We start from the raw sequence: 18,061 nt of genomic DNA on the forward strand, positions 1-18,061 counted from the left end.
TTTTCTATTTCAGGTGCCCATACTGAGATCATCTCATTACAGCATTTTTTATGGCAATATGTTCTGCACGTTGACATTTGTTTCTTCTGATTTTCCCAGGTATGCCTGTTATCTAGTTGTTTGCTCAGTCCAAATAATTCCAGTCATTGCACTCTCCATAATTCTTAACATGGGCATGTGGGTTTGTTTCATTTAACCGAAAGACAGGCCATGATGCTAGGCCATATGTCATCACTAGAAGGGCATGCTAGTTATAAAACTTTATCTATTGGCAAAGCAGAAGATTGCTTTTATTTCTTTCTTATCTTTACAGGTTCATTGAAGTTTACTCCAGTTTGGGTTTTAACCCTCTTTTCCCAGTTATCTTTCCTACTTGGTGTACAGCAAATATACACAGTTGGTTTTGGTTTTTCATTTAATATATATGGTTGTTTTCCACATACTCAATGCCTAAAGAATGCATAGAGTATTTTTAGATTTTCTTCTTGATTTTATAATTTCCCTGATATATGTTTTCAGTTCTAGAGGTACCTCGGTCTAATAATACATATACCATGGACAGCGCACCCCTTACTCAACACACGTCCGTGCACTTCGGAACACACAATGCAATAGGTGACCTTATTGCTTGTCCCCCTCTGGCACATGGGGCTTGGGAAGAAAGGAAGCTGCGCTATGGGAAAAAGCAAGTGAAGAGACATAAAGGAGTAGCTTAAAGCCACCATAAACTTCCCAGTAAATTCAAATCTGTTCACATCTTATGTCAGCGAAATTTGTTTTTCCAAAGTTTAACATAAGCAGGATGCAGAAATATCTCGTTCTTTCTTCATGATTTCTATCCTGTTTTATACATCTGATCTCTGCTATAACAGTAATTTAATTTGAAAAAGAGTATCTTTGTACATCTTTTCACTTTTAGCATTAATCTTTAATGTTACTTGTAAGGCACAATAGCACTCAGGAAAATGAAAATAAGAATTTTGAAAAAATCTAAAATTTATCTTTATATGGATTGGGTGTGTAAGCTCTAGCTGCAAATTTTCCTTCCCTTGCACTATTTGGTATTCCAAGATGCAGAGTACAATTTCAGTAGGGCCCTGAAAATCAACTTAAGCTTTACTCCATGACCTGCAGACCCAAAGATTTTGAAATCCCAGAGCAGGCTTACTTATTCCTCATTAATACTGCTCCAGCAAAACCCAAAATCAGGCACCCCCCCCTCCTTTTAATGAACTTTTCTTCATGTACAACCTGAACATCTGCAATCCAGATACGGGTCTCAAGTAAAAATACATGTAAGAGATGCCCCTTTCCTAAGTGTTATATTTTACTGAGGTCAACACTATAAAAATGTCTTACAGATTTGTCACCTTTACCTTTAGATAAGAAGTAACTTGTCTTCCTTTCTCATGTTAGCTAAAAGTTTATCCGTGTTACTCAGCAAGAACTTTGCTAAACTAAAAGCTACAAAAGAATGCCAATAAGCAATTAGCTGAATAATTTATTATTTTAATACCTGTAATAAAGACATCGGATGGAATTTATAACTGCCCAGTAAAACTAATCATTCATCAAACTGTTTAAAAGGATGCCTAGCCAATAACTGTCATATCACAAAATTATTTTTTAAAAAAAATACTATGAGGAAAAAAGCATAAAGATTGGTATTACAAAATCAGGCAGAAACCAAAATTAAACAAACAGATCCTGTGGGTTAATTGTGACTCTGGTTACTGGAAAATAAAATTTCTCTGTGAAGTAGCTTTGAGAAACTATTTTATCTGCCTCTTTCTACTTAGGGGAACAGATGTGGCAAGAGCAGAGGGAACAAGATCCTGCCTATCTTCATGCAATAGCTTCACCTTTCTGCATGAAACAGCTTTAGAGATTAATTTGAGGACTTCTGAACAACCTACAGTTGTCACCATCCCTCTCATCTCCTCCACAGACAGCACAAGCAGAAAGTTTGACTCTCTGGCTTGCCTGGAGGGGACCAGGTCCCTGTCACAGCTCTGCCAAAGCACTGCACCCCTCAAGCTGCCACCTCTTCTCCTGCCCTTTCTGTAATAGAAAAATGTGCATTTATGCTGCCACATTTCCAGTGGCATTTACATGTTGTTTGGAAATTAATACCATATAGTACTGTGATTTATAAATAGAAAGAACATTTAGAAAAAGAAAATCAGTATTGTTGACTAATAGAAGTAAAATCTTAGTTTGAAATGAAGAAGAAAAATCACCTTACTTTTAACTAAAAATATCCATTGTTTATACCAATAAACTAACCATTCTTCACCGCAGACTCACATATTAAGGGATCAGATGACTTTATCATTGCTGGCAATGTTACAAAAGGGAAGGCACTTCTTCCTTGGGCGTAAGTACATTTGGATAGCTCAGCTGAAGATGTGCAGTCATTAATACACCTCCTTACAGCTGTGATTTGGTTCTAATCTCATGACAGCACAGATATAAAACAATACTAAAAGTACAAACAGCTAGTCTCATTGTCTTGCAGATGTGCGTGTGATGCGTTTATGGTATGATATTCCCATAATCACTGATGATACACCATTGTTTTCTGCAAGGAACTTGCAGAGTTTCTGAAAGCTTTTGCATATTCTAACTTATCTACTCTCCTGAAATATATCTTTATGAAATATATGTATATGACGTATGAGAAAAACAACTAGTTCTTGTATATTTTGTTCATATATCAAAAAGTGCCATAGGAGTGCACTAGGGAACATGTTGTCAAAGAAACCATGGAATTTTATCTTCTCATTTCCCATTTTCTCTAAGGTCTATGTGCTTATCACAACAATATCAAAGTGTCTTCTATGTCAATGCACTGAAATAAATATATTCCCATTGAAAGTCGTGAAGGAAATTCAGGAACTGGGAATGTAAAAAGATCTCATAAACATTACAGACTCTACCTTTACTGACTAGGAGTTTCCTCTTGGCTTGCAAGAAGTGTTCACCTAAAGACAGTGGGAGTCATGCCCTTAGAATACTGAGTATATAATACTTTGAAAATTTACCTCTTATACTTCAATCAAGTGTCTTAGAAAATTTTGATCCCTGGAAGTCTTTTTCAGTAACAACCACATTCTCACAAATAGAAGTTAAAAAAAAAAATAATTTACTACTTTGCTCCAATCTCCAAGCTATTAAAAAGCATGTTATCTTTTCCCGTTCACTTGAGTTGGAAAAGGCTGAAAACAAAAATATGAAAGAACAATACTTATTAAGTAGAAGCTCTTGTTTGTGTGTTATCTTAACCTGCTTCTCAATTCACTTTAAGGCGTTCAATGCATATAGCCTTTGAAGTAGTCTATACTCTCTAGTTTTCTTCTGCAAAGTACAGAACATGTCAGGTTCAGACAAAATACCAAAAATTACTGTATATTTTATTAAAAGCCTATTTTTTCCTCTCTCTCTTTTTAACAAAAGTCTAATTTAGTTGTTGTTCCCTTAGGTACAAAGTACACAGTTCATAATTCATTTGATATAAAATGTCAGTTTAGATTTTTGCACTTCTTTGATAAATGAGAAAAAACATGTACATTTCAATTTCCTTCTGCGAGGTTTTACTAGCAGAAGTCCCCCTCCCATTGTGCTGCTCAAAGACCTTTGTGCTAAATTAAACATCAAGATTCAGAAACTGTAGGGAATGATATTTCCAAGACATACAGTACAAATACATGAGACTGGGAAAAAAAGGTAATGATTTTTCCTACCAGTAAAGTGATGTCTCCCAAAGAGCATCTTTGATCCTTGAATTAGTTCTCAGTTATAATTTAATATATCAAAACTGTCAGCAGCTTTACTTACATTTAGACATAAAGTGATATAGTCAGCTCCACAAAGAGCAAAATACAACATTCAGGGGCTTGCTCCCCTGCCAACATGTGCTTGTGACTCTAAAGTCCATCAATATTAATGGCAAAAATCTGTGTACATCAAAGGAGACAGCAGAGAATTAATTTAATTGTATCTGTCATCATTAACAGTATGGAGTGGTTTTTCCTATATAACCAAATTCTGCCATTGATCAACATGCACAATGTTGATAAATCTGCACAATGGCAAAGAGCAAAATCAAAAATTTAGTTTTGGAAATAAAACTATTATAATTAGGAAAATAACAACAAAACACTATATATTATTTTCTTATGTAGCACATGAGGCCAAGGCCGACAAATCTGAACTATCACATTTACAGAGCAAACAAGAATTCTTATCACTTCTCAAAATTGCCAGCTGCAATGCCATGGCTGTCACTTCATGTTACAGTCTAGTTCAAAAGCTGCAGTATCAATAAATTAAGCTATATTAGAAAATAGCAATTGGATCACATTCTGATGCTGAGCATTGGCACTGATGAACAATGTATGTCCAGATCCACAAATGCCCAGAACTCAGGACCTGCTCCTCTTGCCCCCTTTGCTGCTGACATGTACACTGCCTCACTGCAACCTGACAAGTGTCTTTAGCCCTGGGTTACAATAGCACCTGCTCCATCTTTTCCCCTAGTAAATAAGATCACATTTTCCCCGCCACAGTATCAGAGCTTCAACAGGACAGAGGGGCAGTATTCTGCCTGCCTTACTTATGAACCCAGAGATTAGTATGCTGCCCAGCAAGGAGGAGATGGGAATGGTAGTCACTTAAGGATGAATAATCCAGATCTCCTTTTTTTTTGGCCAGTGCTCTAACAGAGATAAGCTATGACAAAATATGAAAGGTGACACCTCTGTTCCACCTAACTGTAGCAAAAATCCCTAACTGTTTTTATAGATTGGTCCCTCACTAAAAATAACACTTCAATTGACAGAAATATGATCCAGGTGTTATCTGCTGAAGCAAAATATTTAATATTTTAGGTGAATAAAAAGCAATTCAGACAAGGCTATTCGCACATGGAAATAATCCGTGCAAAATATACCGTTGACTTATCTGATGAATAGGGCAAAAGGATTACAACCTTTTATACCCAACCCATCCACATAGGAATGTTCATACAGCGTTATTAAGTAGTTACTCACCAGTTAATGTCCTGTTCCAGATACTTTTAACAAATAAATCATTTATAAGAATTAACTCTTGGCTTCATTTCCTAAGATAATGTTGAAGAACACACAAATCCAATGTAATTGGTGGAAGCGTGTCAATAAACAACAATGAATGATCTCTTCCCAAGTATTTTTTACTGAAAAGATCTTGGCTACTGTCTTCTTGTTCAAAACTGGGTAGCCTAATTAATTAAAAGTCTTAGTAACACCAACACGTTTTATTCAAACCTAAACCAGGCTGGCCTTATATGCCACAAAACATGTCACAGCATTTACTCCAGTCTGCACATATGTTGAGGTAAAGGAAATACCTTGGTAATGCTTACTCTCTACAACACAGATTTTCTTCAATTTTTTGACAACAAGTGGAGAGGCAGGGAAAACTTCCTCTCCTTTGTTCATTTTTAAAACGTAAGATTGAAAGCGCTAAATCTTCATCACAGAAAATTTACAGCTGCTTAATTCTGATTAAAACCATCAGGAACAGCCTGTTGAATTTTTTGGACAGCACTATCCATTTCTTTTGAATAACCCTCTCAAACAGGCTTCTTGGTATGTAAGAGCACTCACAACTATGGTGGAAGTATAAAGAGTAGTCTTTATAGAATGCCATCTCTTCACTCAATCAACTTCCTTTCTTTCTGTGTCTATTAGAGCTTCTTAGCTGATCTAAAATCTGTGAACCCAAATTCACATATTTTCTATGTATACAGTGGCTGCATTCAACTATGGTGACAATTTTCACGGAAAGGCAATCCCTCTGGTCTTACCTGAGGGACAAGAAGAGAGGCTGACAAACTTTCTCACATGTATATCATACTTTTCAGCACCAGGATGAATATAAAAATATCTTTTCTCTTTCCTTACTTACACATGCTTGTCTTTTTATCTATCTGTAAAATGGGAATAACAATCCTCAGTCACTTCAGAAGCCTACTGGAAAGCTGAATTAGTAAATATTTGTAAAAATCGGGAAAGTAAATATGCCAGTATACAAATAGTAAGAATTAATATAATTCAATAGGGGATGTATCCCACTGTAACATGAAATATATGAATTCCCTCTCTCATTTTACTAACCTGGAATTTAAGAGCATAGTCTTCTTTGTGAGGAAAATAAGACCTGCATATAGATCCAAAGAAAAAAAGACAAAAATCAAGCACGTATGCATGAACATGCATACACTAACATATCATATACGTGTTTGTGGGTGTGCACATGCGTGCAGACACAAAAATAAATGTTCAGAAAGAAAAGCACCATGAGGGAGAACTATCAAATATCAGGAATCACTAAGGTCTATAGACTCTTATAGTCACCTTTGTTGTAAGAAAGAGGGTAGCATACACCACCACCGCATTATAGGGACACCAGAGGAGAAATGGTAACTCTGATGACTGACTCTCACTCAACTTCCCTTTTCACTACCTTTTTGTCTTTCTAGAGAAGCTTATTTCTCCTTAGGTACTCAGTCAACTAGCTCAAAGATAACAACTGCATAGATGTTACATATTCTAGGAAGAAACAGGGAAAAGAAATTGGCTGCTCATGGCCTGAATGGATGTACCTTACGCTGGGTAAAACGCTGGCTGGACGGCCAAGCCCAAAGAGCAGTGGTGAATGGAGTTACACCTAGTCACAAGTGGTGTTCCCCAGGGCTCAGTACTGGGGCCAGTTCTGTTTAATGTCTTTATTGACAATCTGGACAAGGGGATTGAGCGCACCCTCAGTCAGTTTGCAGATGACGCCAAGTAGGGGGGGAGTGTTGATCTGCTGGAGGGCGCGAAGGCTCTTGCAGAGGGGTCTGGGCAGGCTGGGCTGATGGGCCAAGGCCAGTTGTATGAGATTCAATAAGGAGAAGTGCCAGATCCTGGACTTGGGTCACAACAACCCCACGCAACACTGTAGGCTTGGGGAAGAGTGGCTGGGAAGCTGCCCAGTGGAAAAGGACCTGGGAATACTGGCTGATGGCTGGCTGAATATGAGCCAGCAGTGTGCCCAGGTGGCCAAAAAGACCAACAGCATCCTGGCTTGTATCCAAAAGAGTGTGGCCAGCAGGACCAGGCAGTGATTGTTCCCCTGTATTCGGCACTGGGGAGGTCACACCTTGAATGCTGGGTTCAGTTTCAGGCCCCTCACTGCAAGAAAGACGTTGATGTGCTGAAGCATGTCCAGAGATGGGCAACGAAGCTGGTGAAGGGGCTGGAGCACAAGTCTTATGAGGAAAGGCTGAGGGAACTGGTGTTGTTTAGTCTGGAGGAGACTCAGGGGGGATCTTACTGCACTCTACAACACCCTGACAGGCACTGTAGGCAGGTGTGTGTCGGCCTCTTCTCCCAGGTTACAAGCGACAGGACAAGAGGAAATGGCCTCAAGTTGCCCCAGGGGACATTTAGATTGGGTATTAGGAAAAATTTCTCCACTGAAAGGGTGTTCAAGCATTGGAACAGGCTGCCCAGGGAGGCGGTGGAATCACCATCCTTGGAGGTTTTTAAAAACACATAGACACGGTGCTTATGGACATGGTTTAGTGATGGACGTGGCAGTCCTGCGTTAATGGTTGGACTTGATCTCTAAAGATCTATTCCAACCTAAATGATTCTATGATTGTATGACTAAAACACCACCAGAACAAATAATTAACTATATGGGAAAAGATATTTTCATTCTGCAAAATGTTTTAAGAATTCAGTATTTTAAAACTCTTACTTTGTATCTATTTCAGATCTATTTCCAAACTATACAGAAAACTTCTATAAAGAAAACCAGCAAAAAAAGCAGAAGCACTTTTATGCCCACAGCATTTAAGATCAGCTCCTGTTTTCTCCCTAGCTAAAGAGAGGAAAAGGATAGTAATTTGACTCTCTCTACATTTCACCCTCACCAAAATCTTATGAGAACCTTAATTTTTCTCCTCTTAACCTTTTTGGGTTTTGTTTTGTTTTTTGTTTTTTGGGGTTTTTTTAGTATAGAAATGTGACAAATATGTAACAGGGTGACAGAACTTTGCTGTTCTGTCCAGGAACTTCAAAGCTTCCTCAACTGTACAAAGTAGCTCAAAAAACCCCTTGCCACTCAAGTGCTTTTTGTTCAGAAGACTAACTTCAACTGCAGAAAATTCAGAATGAAATGACAAAAAAACCCCTACCCCCAAACCCAACACACAGACATTTACCTTTGCTGACAGGTAATGAAAATGCCATTTTATTCTGGAAACTACAGGGGCAGGAGTTGTCAAAAATAAATATAATAAAGTGAGCTTTTTAGAAAAGCAGTGCAAATCATAGTAGCAAGGTAACATAAGAATTGATCCAATTCCTATTGTTTTAATATTTCTTGAAAATGGTTCAAAAGACAAAATTCATGGTGAGATTTTAAAAATGTTTTCTGTATGTTTTCAGTAGGAATTTCAATGTCATTTTATTGTAGAATTCCTTTAAAGAAGAACCTAATTTATCACAAGGACTGTTGACTGTAAATAGAGTACTGAACAGTCTAGTTCAGATTTACACAGAATGAAAAAAAAAATCTAACCATGAACAGGCTTAAGATTATATAAAAATTGCATACTTCGTCTAAATTGTCTTCTTTTTTATGTACAATTGAAATTGGTCCAAAATAGGCTTATGTGATGGTAGGTAATAAGTTTAAATAATGATTTGTTGCTAAATTCCCCAACATCCCATTTTCCCCAGTTGTCTATATTCCTCTGTTTTTAAGAAATACAATCAAGCTGTAGTTTTCCAGCATGAAATCTGCTTTACCACACGTTTCTTCCAAGAGATCTTAAGTACCACCTGGACCTCATGCTAAGGCTAGGTTTTGGAAAGACCTGGAGCGAGACCTCTACAATGAGGTTAATAGCCTGCTTATAGACCCTCAACTGGCTATTTCAAGCTGTTGCACAGTCCTCCCTTTCTCAACTGGCATGCCGCAAGCAAGCAAAACCAGCCATATTCTCCTAGGCAACTAGAATTGCAATTTGGATCTTCTTGCCCTGTTTCATGCAGCTCCAGAAGACAGAAAATAACCTAAGAGCTGATAACTACAGGTTTCCTATGTCTAGAGCATGGAAACACCACAGCTGTAACTATGGGAGATATGCCTCACCCCAAAAAGGTAGGGTGTAGGGGCAAAGGGAAGGAGGCTATTGGAAATAAAAGGACAAAGTTGGAGTGTCATTGGCTTCTGGCACTCCAGTTTTATAAGCAGGGACTTAGGCTAAGTTTCAATTTAAAGCAACCTTGAGGTGGTCCTTTATGATGTGTGGAGTTAGGCTGAGCCCCAGCTGGCTGCAACTTAGGAAAGTGAGCAGTAAAGAGGGCACCTCTGTGCCTCCTATTGCCAGAGTGTGAAGATACAACCTTTCAGGAATGAGTCTTACTTCTCTCTTCTCTTACCAGCCAAACGCCCACCCAAACCCAAGAATAGATACAGTATGAGCTCACCAAAAGATGTGCTGAACAGACTGGGAGAGGGGAATAAAAGAAAAAAAGTAGAACTAATGAAAATGACAATCAGTTCAATACTGCAGAGGTTAGAGAAGAATTACTGTTTCATTAGAACAGCTCCCAGTTTTCCACACAAGCACTTCTGCAGTCTTACCCTTATATCCCCATGAAATCATCTTTCTGGACAAAAGGAACTGGAATGGACAATTTACACAGCTTGCCACTGACACTCTTTAATTAGCTAGGTCATTGATGAGAGATGTAGGAGAGTTCTTTCCCCCTCCCTACTCTATCCTGCTCTCCTTAAACTACCTCTAGAAAAGATCTGGTCACAATTTTTCACAAAGACCTTTCTGTTAATGCTCCTCACCGCACCCCTGTAGACTTCTTTGCAACAACTTTGTTTAAAACATTTCCTGTTCTTCATCAAAATCAAAGATCATACTATTATGAAGTTACAGAGATAACACGCAAATGTTTGAGAAATCAGAATTTTTAAAAACGTATTTTTTTCACAATGAATAAAATAGAACGATGCCAAAACCTCTTTTTTTCCTAAACTACCTTTCATTTATTTTTTCCCATTTTTAAATCCTGATTTTACCACTCTACCTTCACAAGAAGTCGCATAAGAGAAAGAAAAGAGAAGAAAAATTAAAAAGAAACAAAAGATACAGAATGAAAAGAATCCTGTTAAATTTTAGTCCAAGACTACCAAGGGGGTGGTGGGTGGTGGGGGGCGGCATAAAGAAAAAAGAAAGAACCAAATAACAGAGGGGGGGGGGGGGGGGGGGAAGGAGACAAATTAGAAAAGCAACTGATGCCTCAGAAATACCTGAAATCTGAAGTAAAGGAAATTCTCTCAAAACAAGTTTTATGATGTGACTATTAATGTGATACTGAGCATCATGGAAAAAACAAACCTGTCTCACAGGGAGACCCCTAGCATATTCAGGCTTGATTTTTCTTCCTAAATAATTCTGGCCTAAGAGCATCAGTTTGCTTTGTTTACTGAATATTCATTCACCTAAGGAGGTCTGTTGGCTTCAGCGATCAACCTGCACGAGCAAATACTTTCAGATGTGAATAGAAGGTGTATGATGTGAATCTTATTTGTTTGCATGATTAGATCAATGATCCTATGATGCGGTTCAATATCCAGTCTCAGAGGTGTTCCCACCTAAACTAGCAGTGGCTGAAACCCTCTGATTGCAGGACACCATCCTCTGTAGATGTTGAACAAACATCAACAGCTGCAAGTATGTGGGCTCACTTTTGGCTGGTGAGAAGTAGCCCAAGCTCCTAGGAAGAGGCATGCAGCATCGCACATGCAAACAAGGGACCAGAAAAGGGCAAGTGGCTTAAGAGTGTAAAGCAAAAATCTCACATCTTTCAGCGCTAGACATTCCTATGTTGTGCAAATCACAGACAGACCATAAAAACGAACAACATACTTCATAAATTATGGCAGAGATTAAAGAGACAATGCTCAGGCAATTCTTTTTTTCAGAGTATCCTCCCTTTTATGTTTTAGATAGGGAAAATGTATCAATTCTTTGAGGCTTTTTTCTATAGATAAGTCAGCACGAAGTCAATGGTTTGTAATCCCAAGCACAAGCAACCACACAGAGACAACTCCACAATGTGATACAGAATTTCCATCTATATCTGCAAGCGTCACACCTCTTGTCATTAGTCAGGAATCCAGCCTTTTTCTATGCTTTGGAGGTGGCAACTGAGCCTCCACTTGCCTGTTTCCCATCTGATCAACAGCCTGTCTCTGTTCTCTCTTTGCACTCATTTTTTTCAACATTATCTATCTTCTTCCTTTCTGCAGGACTTCTCATCCCCTTCCATACTAGGGCTATTGTGGTTGAGGGAAGGGAACAAATGGATTTAACTAATAAGCTATTCCCAGTAGAGACTGAAACTTTCTTTTCTGTTAGCTTACCACCTCATATTACAAAGCAATCCTAAAATAATGGGGTCCTCTATATGCCACTACATCAGAAATAGCACTCATTAAGAAGAAAAATATATAACCAAGGACTGCGTGCAGAAGATTTTCTCCCAGATTTTTTCAGTTTTACTTCCACTGTATCATTTCAATTCATTTACCTAATTAAACTAATTCTAAAACAATTTGTTCTCCAGATCTTTTACTGGCTGGCATCCTCAAATTAATGTGAAGCACCGGCTAGTATATTATTTTTTACAACTTCTACCAAAGCAGTTTAGGACAAGATAAATAGAACAAATTTATTCTTTTTGGAAAAAATATGAAACTCAAAAAAATTTACTTCTACCTCTACAGTATGAAATTTGTCACTAATCATTTTAAACTATGCCCTTTTATGCTTCTTCCATCTCTTTTAGCTTTCTATGCAGTTCTTTGATGTAACAAAGACAGTTTCAGACAAGATTTCAGTTCATCTGGAAAAAAGCATTAAGTCTTGAGGCAAAAAGCAGTGTATTTAAAATTTATATACTCCATAATGCCTTTGTTCTGAACTTGAACATCCTGAGAAACTTCTCTGCTTTCTTTTGCCTTCTGACTCTGAAGATCATTTGTTCTCATGGTTTCAGCTTCTTATTATGCAACAGTGACTTTAACGGGTGGTTCCAGCATTTAAGTACATGCACAGTCATGGCTGACCCTTTCTGATCAATTGCCAATCCATACAGGTTTGACTGATAAAAGAGCCAATTAGATTTAAGCAAATTAAGGGACATCACCAATGTCAACCACTTATTAAACTGAATGCTGAATTCCATGCATACAAAACACTAATGCACCAAGCCCCATTAAGAGTTGAAATCCTAACCCCATTAGTAACTCCAGACCACTACAGGGTAAGGGTCAGAAGAAAGTTTCATATTTATGGATTAACATTTGGATTCAGTTTTTATTTTTTTAATCTTTCCAAGAACTCTTGAACCTGCACTGCAATTTTAGTCAAGAGCTCAGATACAATAAATTCCTTATTTCTAAGATATTTTTTTTTAAGCATGGCAAATCAGCTTGATGAGAAATTAAGATATATTCAATCAGGTAACACTAAAGACTTGGCATGCTTTACATTATGTGTGATACATTTTAAATAAAAAACGAAACAAAAGAAATGCACGTTTGATACAAAAATTCTATCATAATTAAAAAAGCTATCTGCAGTAACTTTGAAATGGAATACTCCTTTGTCCTCTATCACTCTCCCTCTTATAAAGTCTTCTACCAAGCTCCATGAAGTACTCCCCACAATGCAAATTTTTGAAACAGCTTTTTTTGTTATGCTTGAAAAGAGGATGCTGCATTTTAACCCTCGTTAAAAGGCTATGATTTTGTACATCATGATATCTCTTTCACTCCCTGATAAAACAAAACTTCTGTCAAAGTGAAATCTTGCTTACTGAAATAAAAAATAAAATTCCTTCTGATGTTAGTAGCATCTAGATTTCACTAGAAATTGTTTAGAAAGTGTTTGTAAGTGAAGGCACGGAATACAGCCCAGTGTAAAATGACCATTAGACTCACAATTTAGCATACAATGGAACTGTATGGAAATCAAAGAGTCATTACAATAAACATCATAGTAAATTAAACATGCATTTCCTAGATACACACACGTGTGTCTGTATATGTGTACACACATAGTGAGATTATAGTGTGTGTGAGAGTACTCCCCTCATATGCACTGCTTCATTTATTATTCATTTCACTACAGATCACAGTCCACTGGACAATAGTATGGAAGATTTCTTTAATAACTCTCACTGCTAATTTAATTCTACTTAAACACACATATTCTAGTGAATGCCACATGCTTTTCAGCATGATTTTATGTGTAAATCAGGATAATATGTTTTCAGATCATTAACTAAAAGGAAGCATGAACTAAAACCTATTTAATCAATGAGGTATTGCTTTTAAATTACCACAAGGTCATAAAAAAGATAATTTCAAAGCTATAAGTTTTCTAATTGTAATCAACAACAATCTAATGATGAAAGAAAGTGTATCTTAATGGCTGTCATAAACTTGTGCACATCCTTGCCTATCTTTAAAGATCCCTTACCTTCTCATTTGGTAAAATTTCCACCACCAAATTTTGTTATTTCTACATGCAAAATTGAAATGTGACATTGAGATTAGAAATGTCAGTGTCTTACTGCTCAGTCTTAAGTGAACAATAAAACTCAGATGCAGTTTTTTATTATATGATAATGTATATTTGTTAATATGAATTTGTAACGTAATTTGGCAGTAAGATTGGAAAAGTATAAAACATGTAGGGAATTTACCTTTTCCTTATTTCTCAGTAATCTGTCATACAATGTCTGCCTTTTACTTATTAACTTTTCAGAAGTCTTTCTGCTGGTTTGGCCCCAGACCTAATCCATCAATCCATCTGTTTGCAAGCAAACTGTTCCAAGTGTAATTGTATTTCTGAGCTGTAAGGTTTATGGGATTTGTTTTTACTTTACTTTACTTTCAAACAATATGTATGTCACTATGCTATTTCTGGTCATCAGGTACACATACACCTCTCTCAAGATCAAGTTTTGCTGAGTTCTTACTTTAGAATTCAAAATTGTTTCCATTGGCATTAATTCAACAAAAGCTAATTCACTAGAATGTCCATGAAAAAAGAATGTAAAAGGAACACATATACGTGAGCTGTAAATTTAAGCTTTCATTTTAAAAAAAATAAAATTACACACACAGTGTTTAGGGACTATTTGCTCAATTCTCTTATTTCAAATTTTTATGACGATAACATCCAGAGAGGTTTACAGCCATGATCATTCACTATAAGTCATCGCATTTCAGTTGACTTCCTTACAAGTACACCAGTTTGTGTATTCTGGCTCAATATACTACCAATGCTTTATATTACTATAACTAAACAAATTATCCAAGTCTATCCAGTAAGTGCTCTTTGTCAGCACTTACAACTTTTATTCCAAAATAGATTACAAAATGCAGGTGACTCTCAAGATTAGCTGTCCATGATAAAATACACCACCATTGACAGAAAAAAAAAAATATAATGCACTTCTCACCTACTTAACATGTTAACTATACAACTACCTGTTTTCACTCTCCAGTTCTTAAAGTGAACAATTTGACAAATTAGTAGCTGAAAAGAACAATTTTGTTAACAAGAACCACTAATGTGAACATATTCTTCTGACCTTCCAGTCCTCAGTTGCAGTAATAAATAACGTTTTGTTCAACAGAGTATTTGTGTAATTGTTACATGCACAGAAAAAGCACTTTTTCATACTTACCTCCTGGAGGCATGACTATTGTTATGGCATCACTTATCAAGCTGCCCTGGCTGTTGGAAGCATTCACTTGTACTGTGTAGTTAGAAAATGGAATCAGTCCTTTAATGGGTACCCATACATTGGATTCGCTGCTGTTGCATAATGTCCGAGTATCATTTAGAATAGAATAATTAGCATTATCTGTTAGGAAAAAAAAAAGGGGGGGGGGAGGGCAGAGAAGAATAAATGTTAGACTTTGCATCTGCTACAGTTTGCTGTCTTTATAAATCAAGTCACAGAATCACAGGACAGTCAGGATTGGAAGGGACCTCTGGTTGGATCATTTAGTCCAACCCCCTGCTAAAGAAGGTTCACCTACGTCAGGATCAAGTTGTATTTCTACTCAAATGAGAAGTTGCCATTGATACCAATAACACCAAAAAAATGGCCTATCTGGAAGAAAAAATATTACTCGCTATTTCCTCCGCCTTTTGCCAACAGTTTGTGGTACATATAAAACTTGGAAAATAAATGAACCAACCATGCAATTGCAAAGCTGGCTGCTATATTCTGCAAACAGAACCCAGTTTTCAGAAATTACGCATGTTCTAGAACAGTTGTGTGGTAACTGCAAACTCAAAACATTAAGGTTAATTCTTATGTCTATGAAAGACTGGTAAAACTTCTTGAATTCGCTAGAAAAACACTTACCTTAGGAGTTTATAAGCTAACTCCATTGCATACATAAAAACTAGTCATCTGTAGTAAGAAACACATGCTTTCCAGCATGGCCTGCAGTCCTTTCAAAGATAAAACAAGGATTTGAAGTATTCAGTTTATCAGCTGAAATCATCAGAGGACATCAAAGCAACCTATGTGTTCTTTACAATCCTTTTAAGATGTCAAAATTAAGTAAGATAAGACAATATTCTACCCTACAAAAATAACAAAATAAACCTTTCCAAAATACCCAATGAGTAAGACTGGAAAATAGAACACTATATACCAAGTAACAATTTTTTTTGACTCAATGAAGATTTCACTCATGTATCTGAGAGCAAAGCTGAGCTCATTTAAAGATTATCCAATATTTTTAACATATAAAGTGCTATATAAATGATTAATATTATTACTACTATCCAGCATCCCATGGAGAGCTCTCACATTGAAGTCGATAGAAATTCTGCATTACCAGCAGCAGAATCACACAAGTCTGAGACTACAGGTACAAGAATGACATTAAACAGAACATAACTATTGAAAATATCTTAAATTAATTAAGGCGTTGGCACAGGCAGAAGACATTGAGTCCTCTACAAAATCTAAAAAAGACAGAAGTAGAAAACGCTTAGAAACTATCTCTCAATTTTTTAAGTGAAACTCATTGGGTTTACTCATTTTTATGCAAGTTTCAAATGAACTGTTAAAACTGAAATGTTTTTAAACCTGAAACAGTTTCAAATGTTCTGTATTTCTATGATGTGCACTGATGTGTGCTTACGCAGTACATTTCAGTCATGCTCCCATTACATTTAACCATGGATGAGTGATCTGGATTTTGGGATTCCTATAAACAATCTGTGATTCACTTATGGTACAAGTCCAAGCCATTCCATTATTTTGATGTTCTCAGAGCTGCACAAAGGGTGTTTTCAGTTATTCTGACAGTAAAATATAGCAAACTTACTTTCTGAGTTTTGAGGGAGCGGGACAGTTTAATAAACTTTTTTTGTAAATATGCCATGTAGCCTAGTTCCACACTGCTCAAAGTCTGCCTGGATTACACCATGCCATACCGCAACAAACTACAGTAGTCTTGCATACCCAGGCTACTCAGCCATCACTAGAAAAATGCATATGCATTACTTGATATCAGCTCTTAAATTGTATCTCAAACCTTCCTTCTGCACCTTTGTGAAACCATCCCTGTGCGTGGAGTAGAGACAATCCAACAAAGCACATTTCTCCCGCCACCTATCACAGCTTTTCCGTGCACTACCAGGCAGTCTGCAACATTCTTTGCAGTGCCCACCCAACAACATATGACTGTTACATGCACCTACTGTCTTATTAACAACAGTAAAGCCATTGGAAATGGCTAACTGACATAATCATTCTGAAGGTCCTAGTGACATGCAACACTTCAGAACTCAGCTGGCTGTGAAAAGAGATGCATTTTTTAAGTTTCCCCTACAATGTGTAGGAAAGTTTAAAAATCTAGTGTTGACAGATCAAAGCACATAGGATAGATTCAAACTTCAAGCACAAAAGTAGGCGCTCTAACAGCAATTTATGTATCCAATTAATGAGAAAATTAAACTTTTTCTATCTACAGTACAGTTTTAACATGTTCATATTTCTATTCTCACCCACCTGAGCCCAGAACAAAAGCATGTACTTCCTCTGCTGATATTTTTATTCCACTATTAATCTTTCTTCCAATGGCTAACTACACTATATTTTTTAAAAATAGAGTTTTGAGTAATAGAAAAGGAATTAACAGGATAACACTCTATTCCAAGTTGCCTGGATAACAACATTAATATACAGTAATTATACAATTAGTTGTAACATTAAATTCTAGTTATAGCAGAGTGATTACTCGGCAATTATAAGAAGTATGTAATTACTCAATAATTAGGAGAAGTATGTAATTACATAACCATTTTATTCAGCTCAAAAATGAACTTGCAAATTTACAATGAGATAGACAACACAGCAGTTCAAAATTTTTTATTGCTTTTAATAAAAAGCTGAGGAGTACTTGCAAGGTTCCTAACCTGAATTTTACACAGACAAAAGGTGTTTTATCCCAGTTCCCAACCAAGCAACTTACTGCTACTGGCAAGTAAAATATTAGAAGAACATTTTTAAAATGCAGGTCTTGCTGGGGGTGAGTTGCAATATGCAGCTTTACCACTTCTCACTGCTTAAACTTTGCTTTCAGTGGGCTGGAAAATGCAGACACATAGGTTCAGGCTGACAGAACGCGATACGGCGATAACCATGTCATATCACTCTATGCCATTCCTGCCTAGACTGCTTCAGTGTGGACCCTATTTGTGAGTATAAGTGGAGGAGGCCTCTTTTTTTCCATTCTTCTTATATATTTTTCTCTCCGTCCTGCTCACAGGTCCTACTGCAGCTTACCAGCAAGCCTGCTGCAGACCTAAACAGCAGCTGCTTCACACACTGGTAAAGTCCTGAGAGACTTCTGTTTTACTTGAGACAAGTGGTTTCCACCAGAATACCTCCTTGTTCCT

At 37.0% G+C, this 18,061-nt stretch overlaps 1 protein-coding gene across 1 annotated transcript in view; it reads right to left on the reverse strand.

Moving 5' to 3' along the window:
* The window catches only part of USH2A (usherin), a 390,339-nt gene that overhangs the window by 143,599 nt on the left and 228,679 nt on the right, over positions 1-18,061 (reverse strand). Inside the window, exon 37 of the mRNA XM_055725922.1 lies at positions 14,820-14,999. Coding sequence (XP_055581897.1) covers positions 14,820-14,999 — 180 coding nt within the window. The remainder of the gene's footprint in view (positions 1-14,819; positions 15,000-18,061) is intronic.

The sequence above is a fragment of the Falco cherrug genome, chromosome 13 (assembly GCF_023634085.1).
Source record: "Falco cherrug isolate bFalChe1 chromosome 13, bFalChe1.pri, whole genome shotgun sequence".
Classification (NCBI taxonomy): Eukaryota; Metazoa; Chordata; class Aves; order Falconiformes; family Falconidae; genus Falco; species Falco cherrug.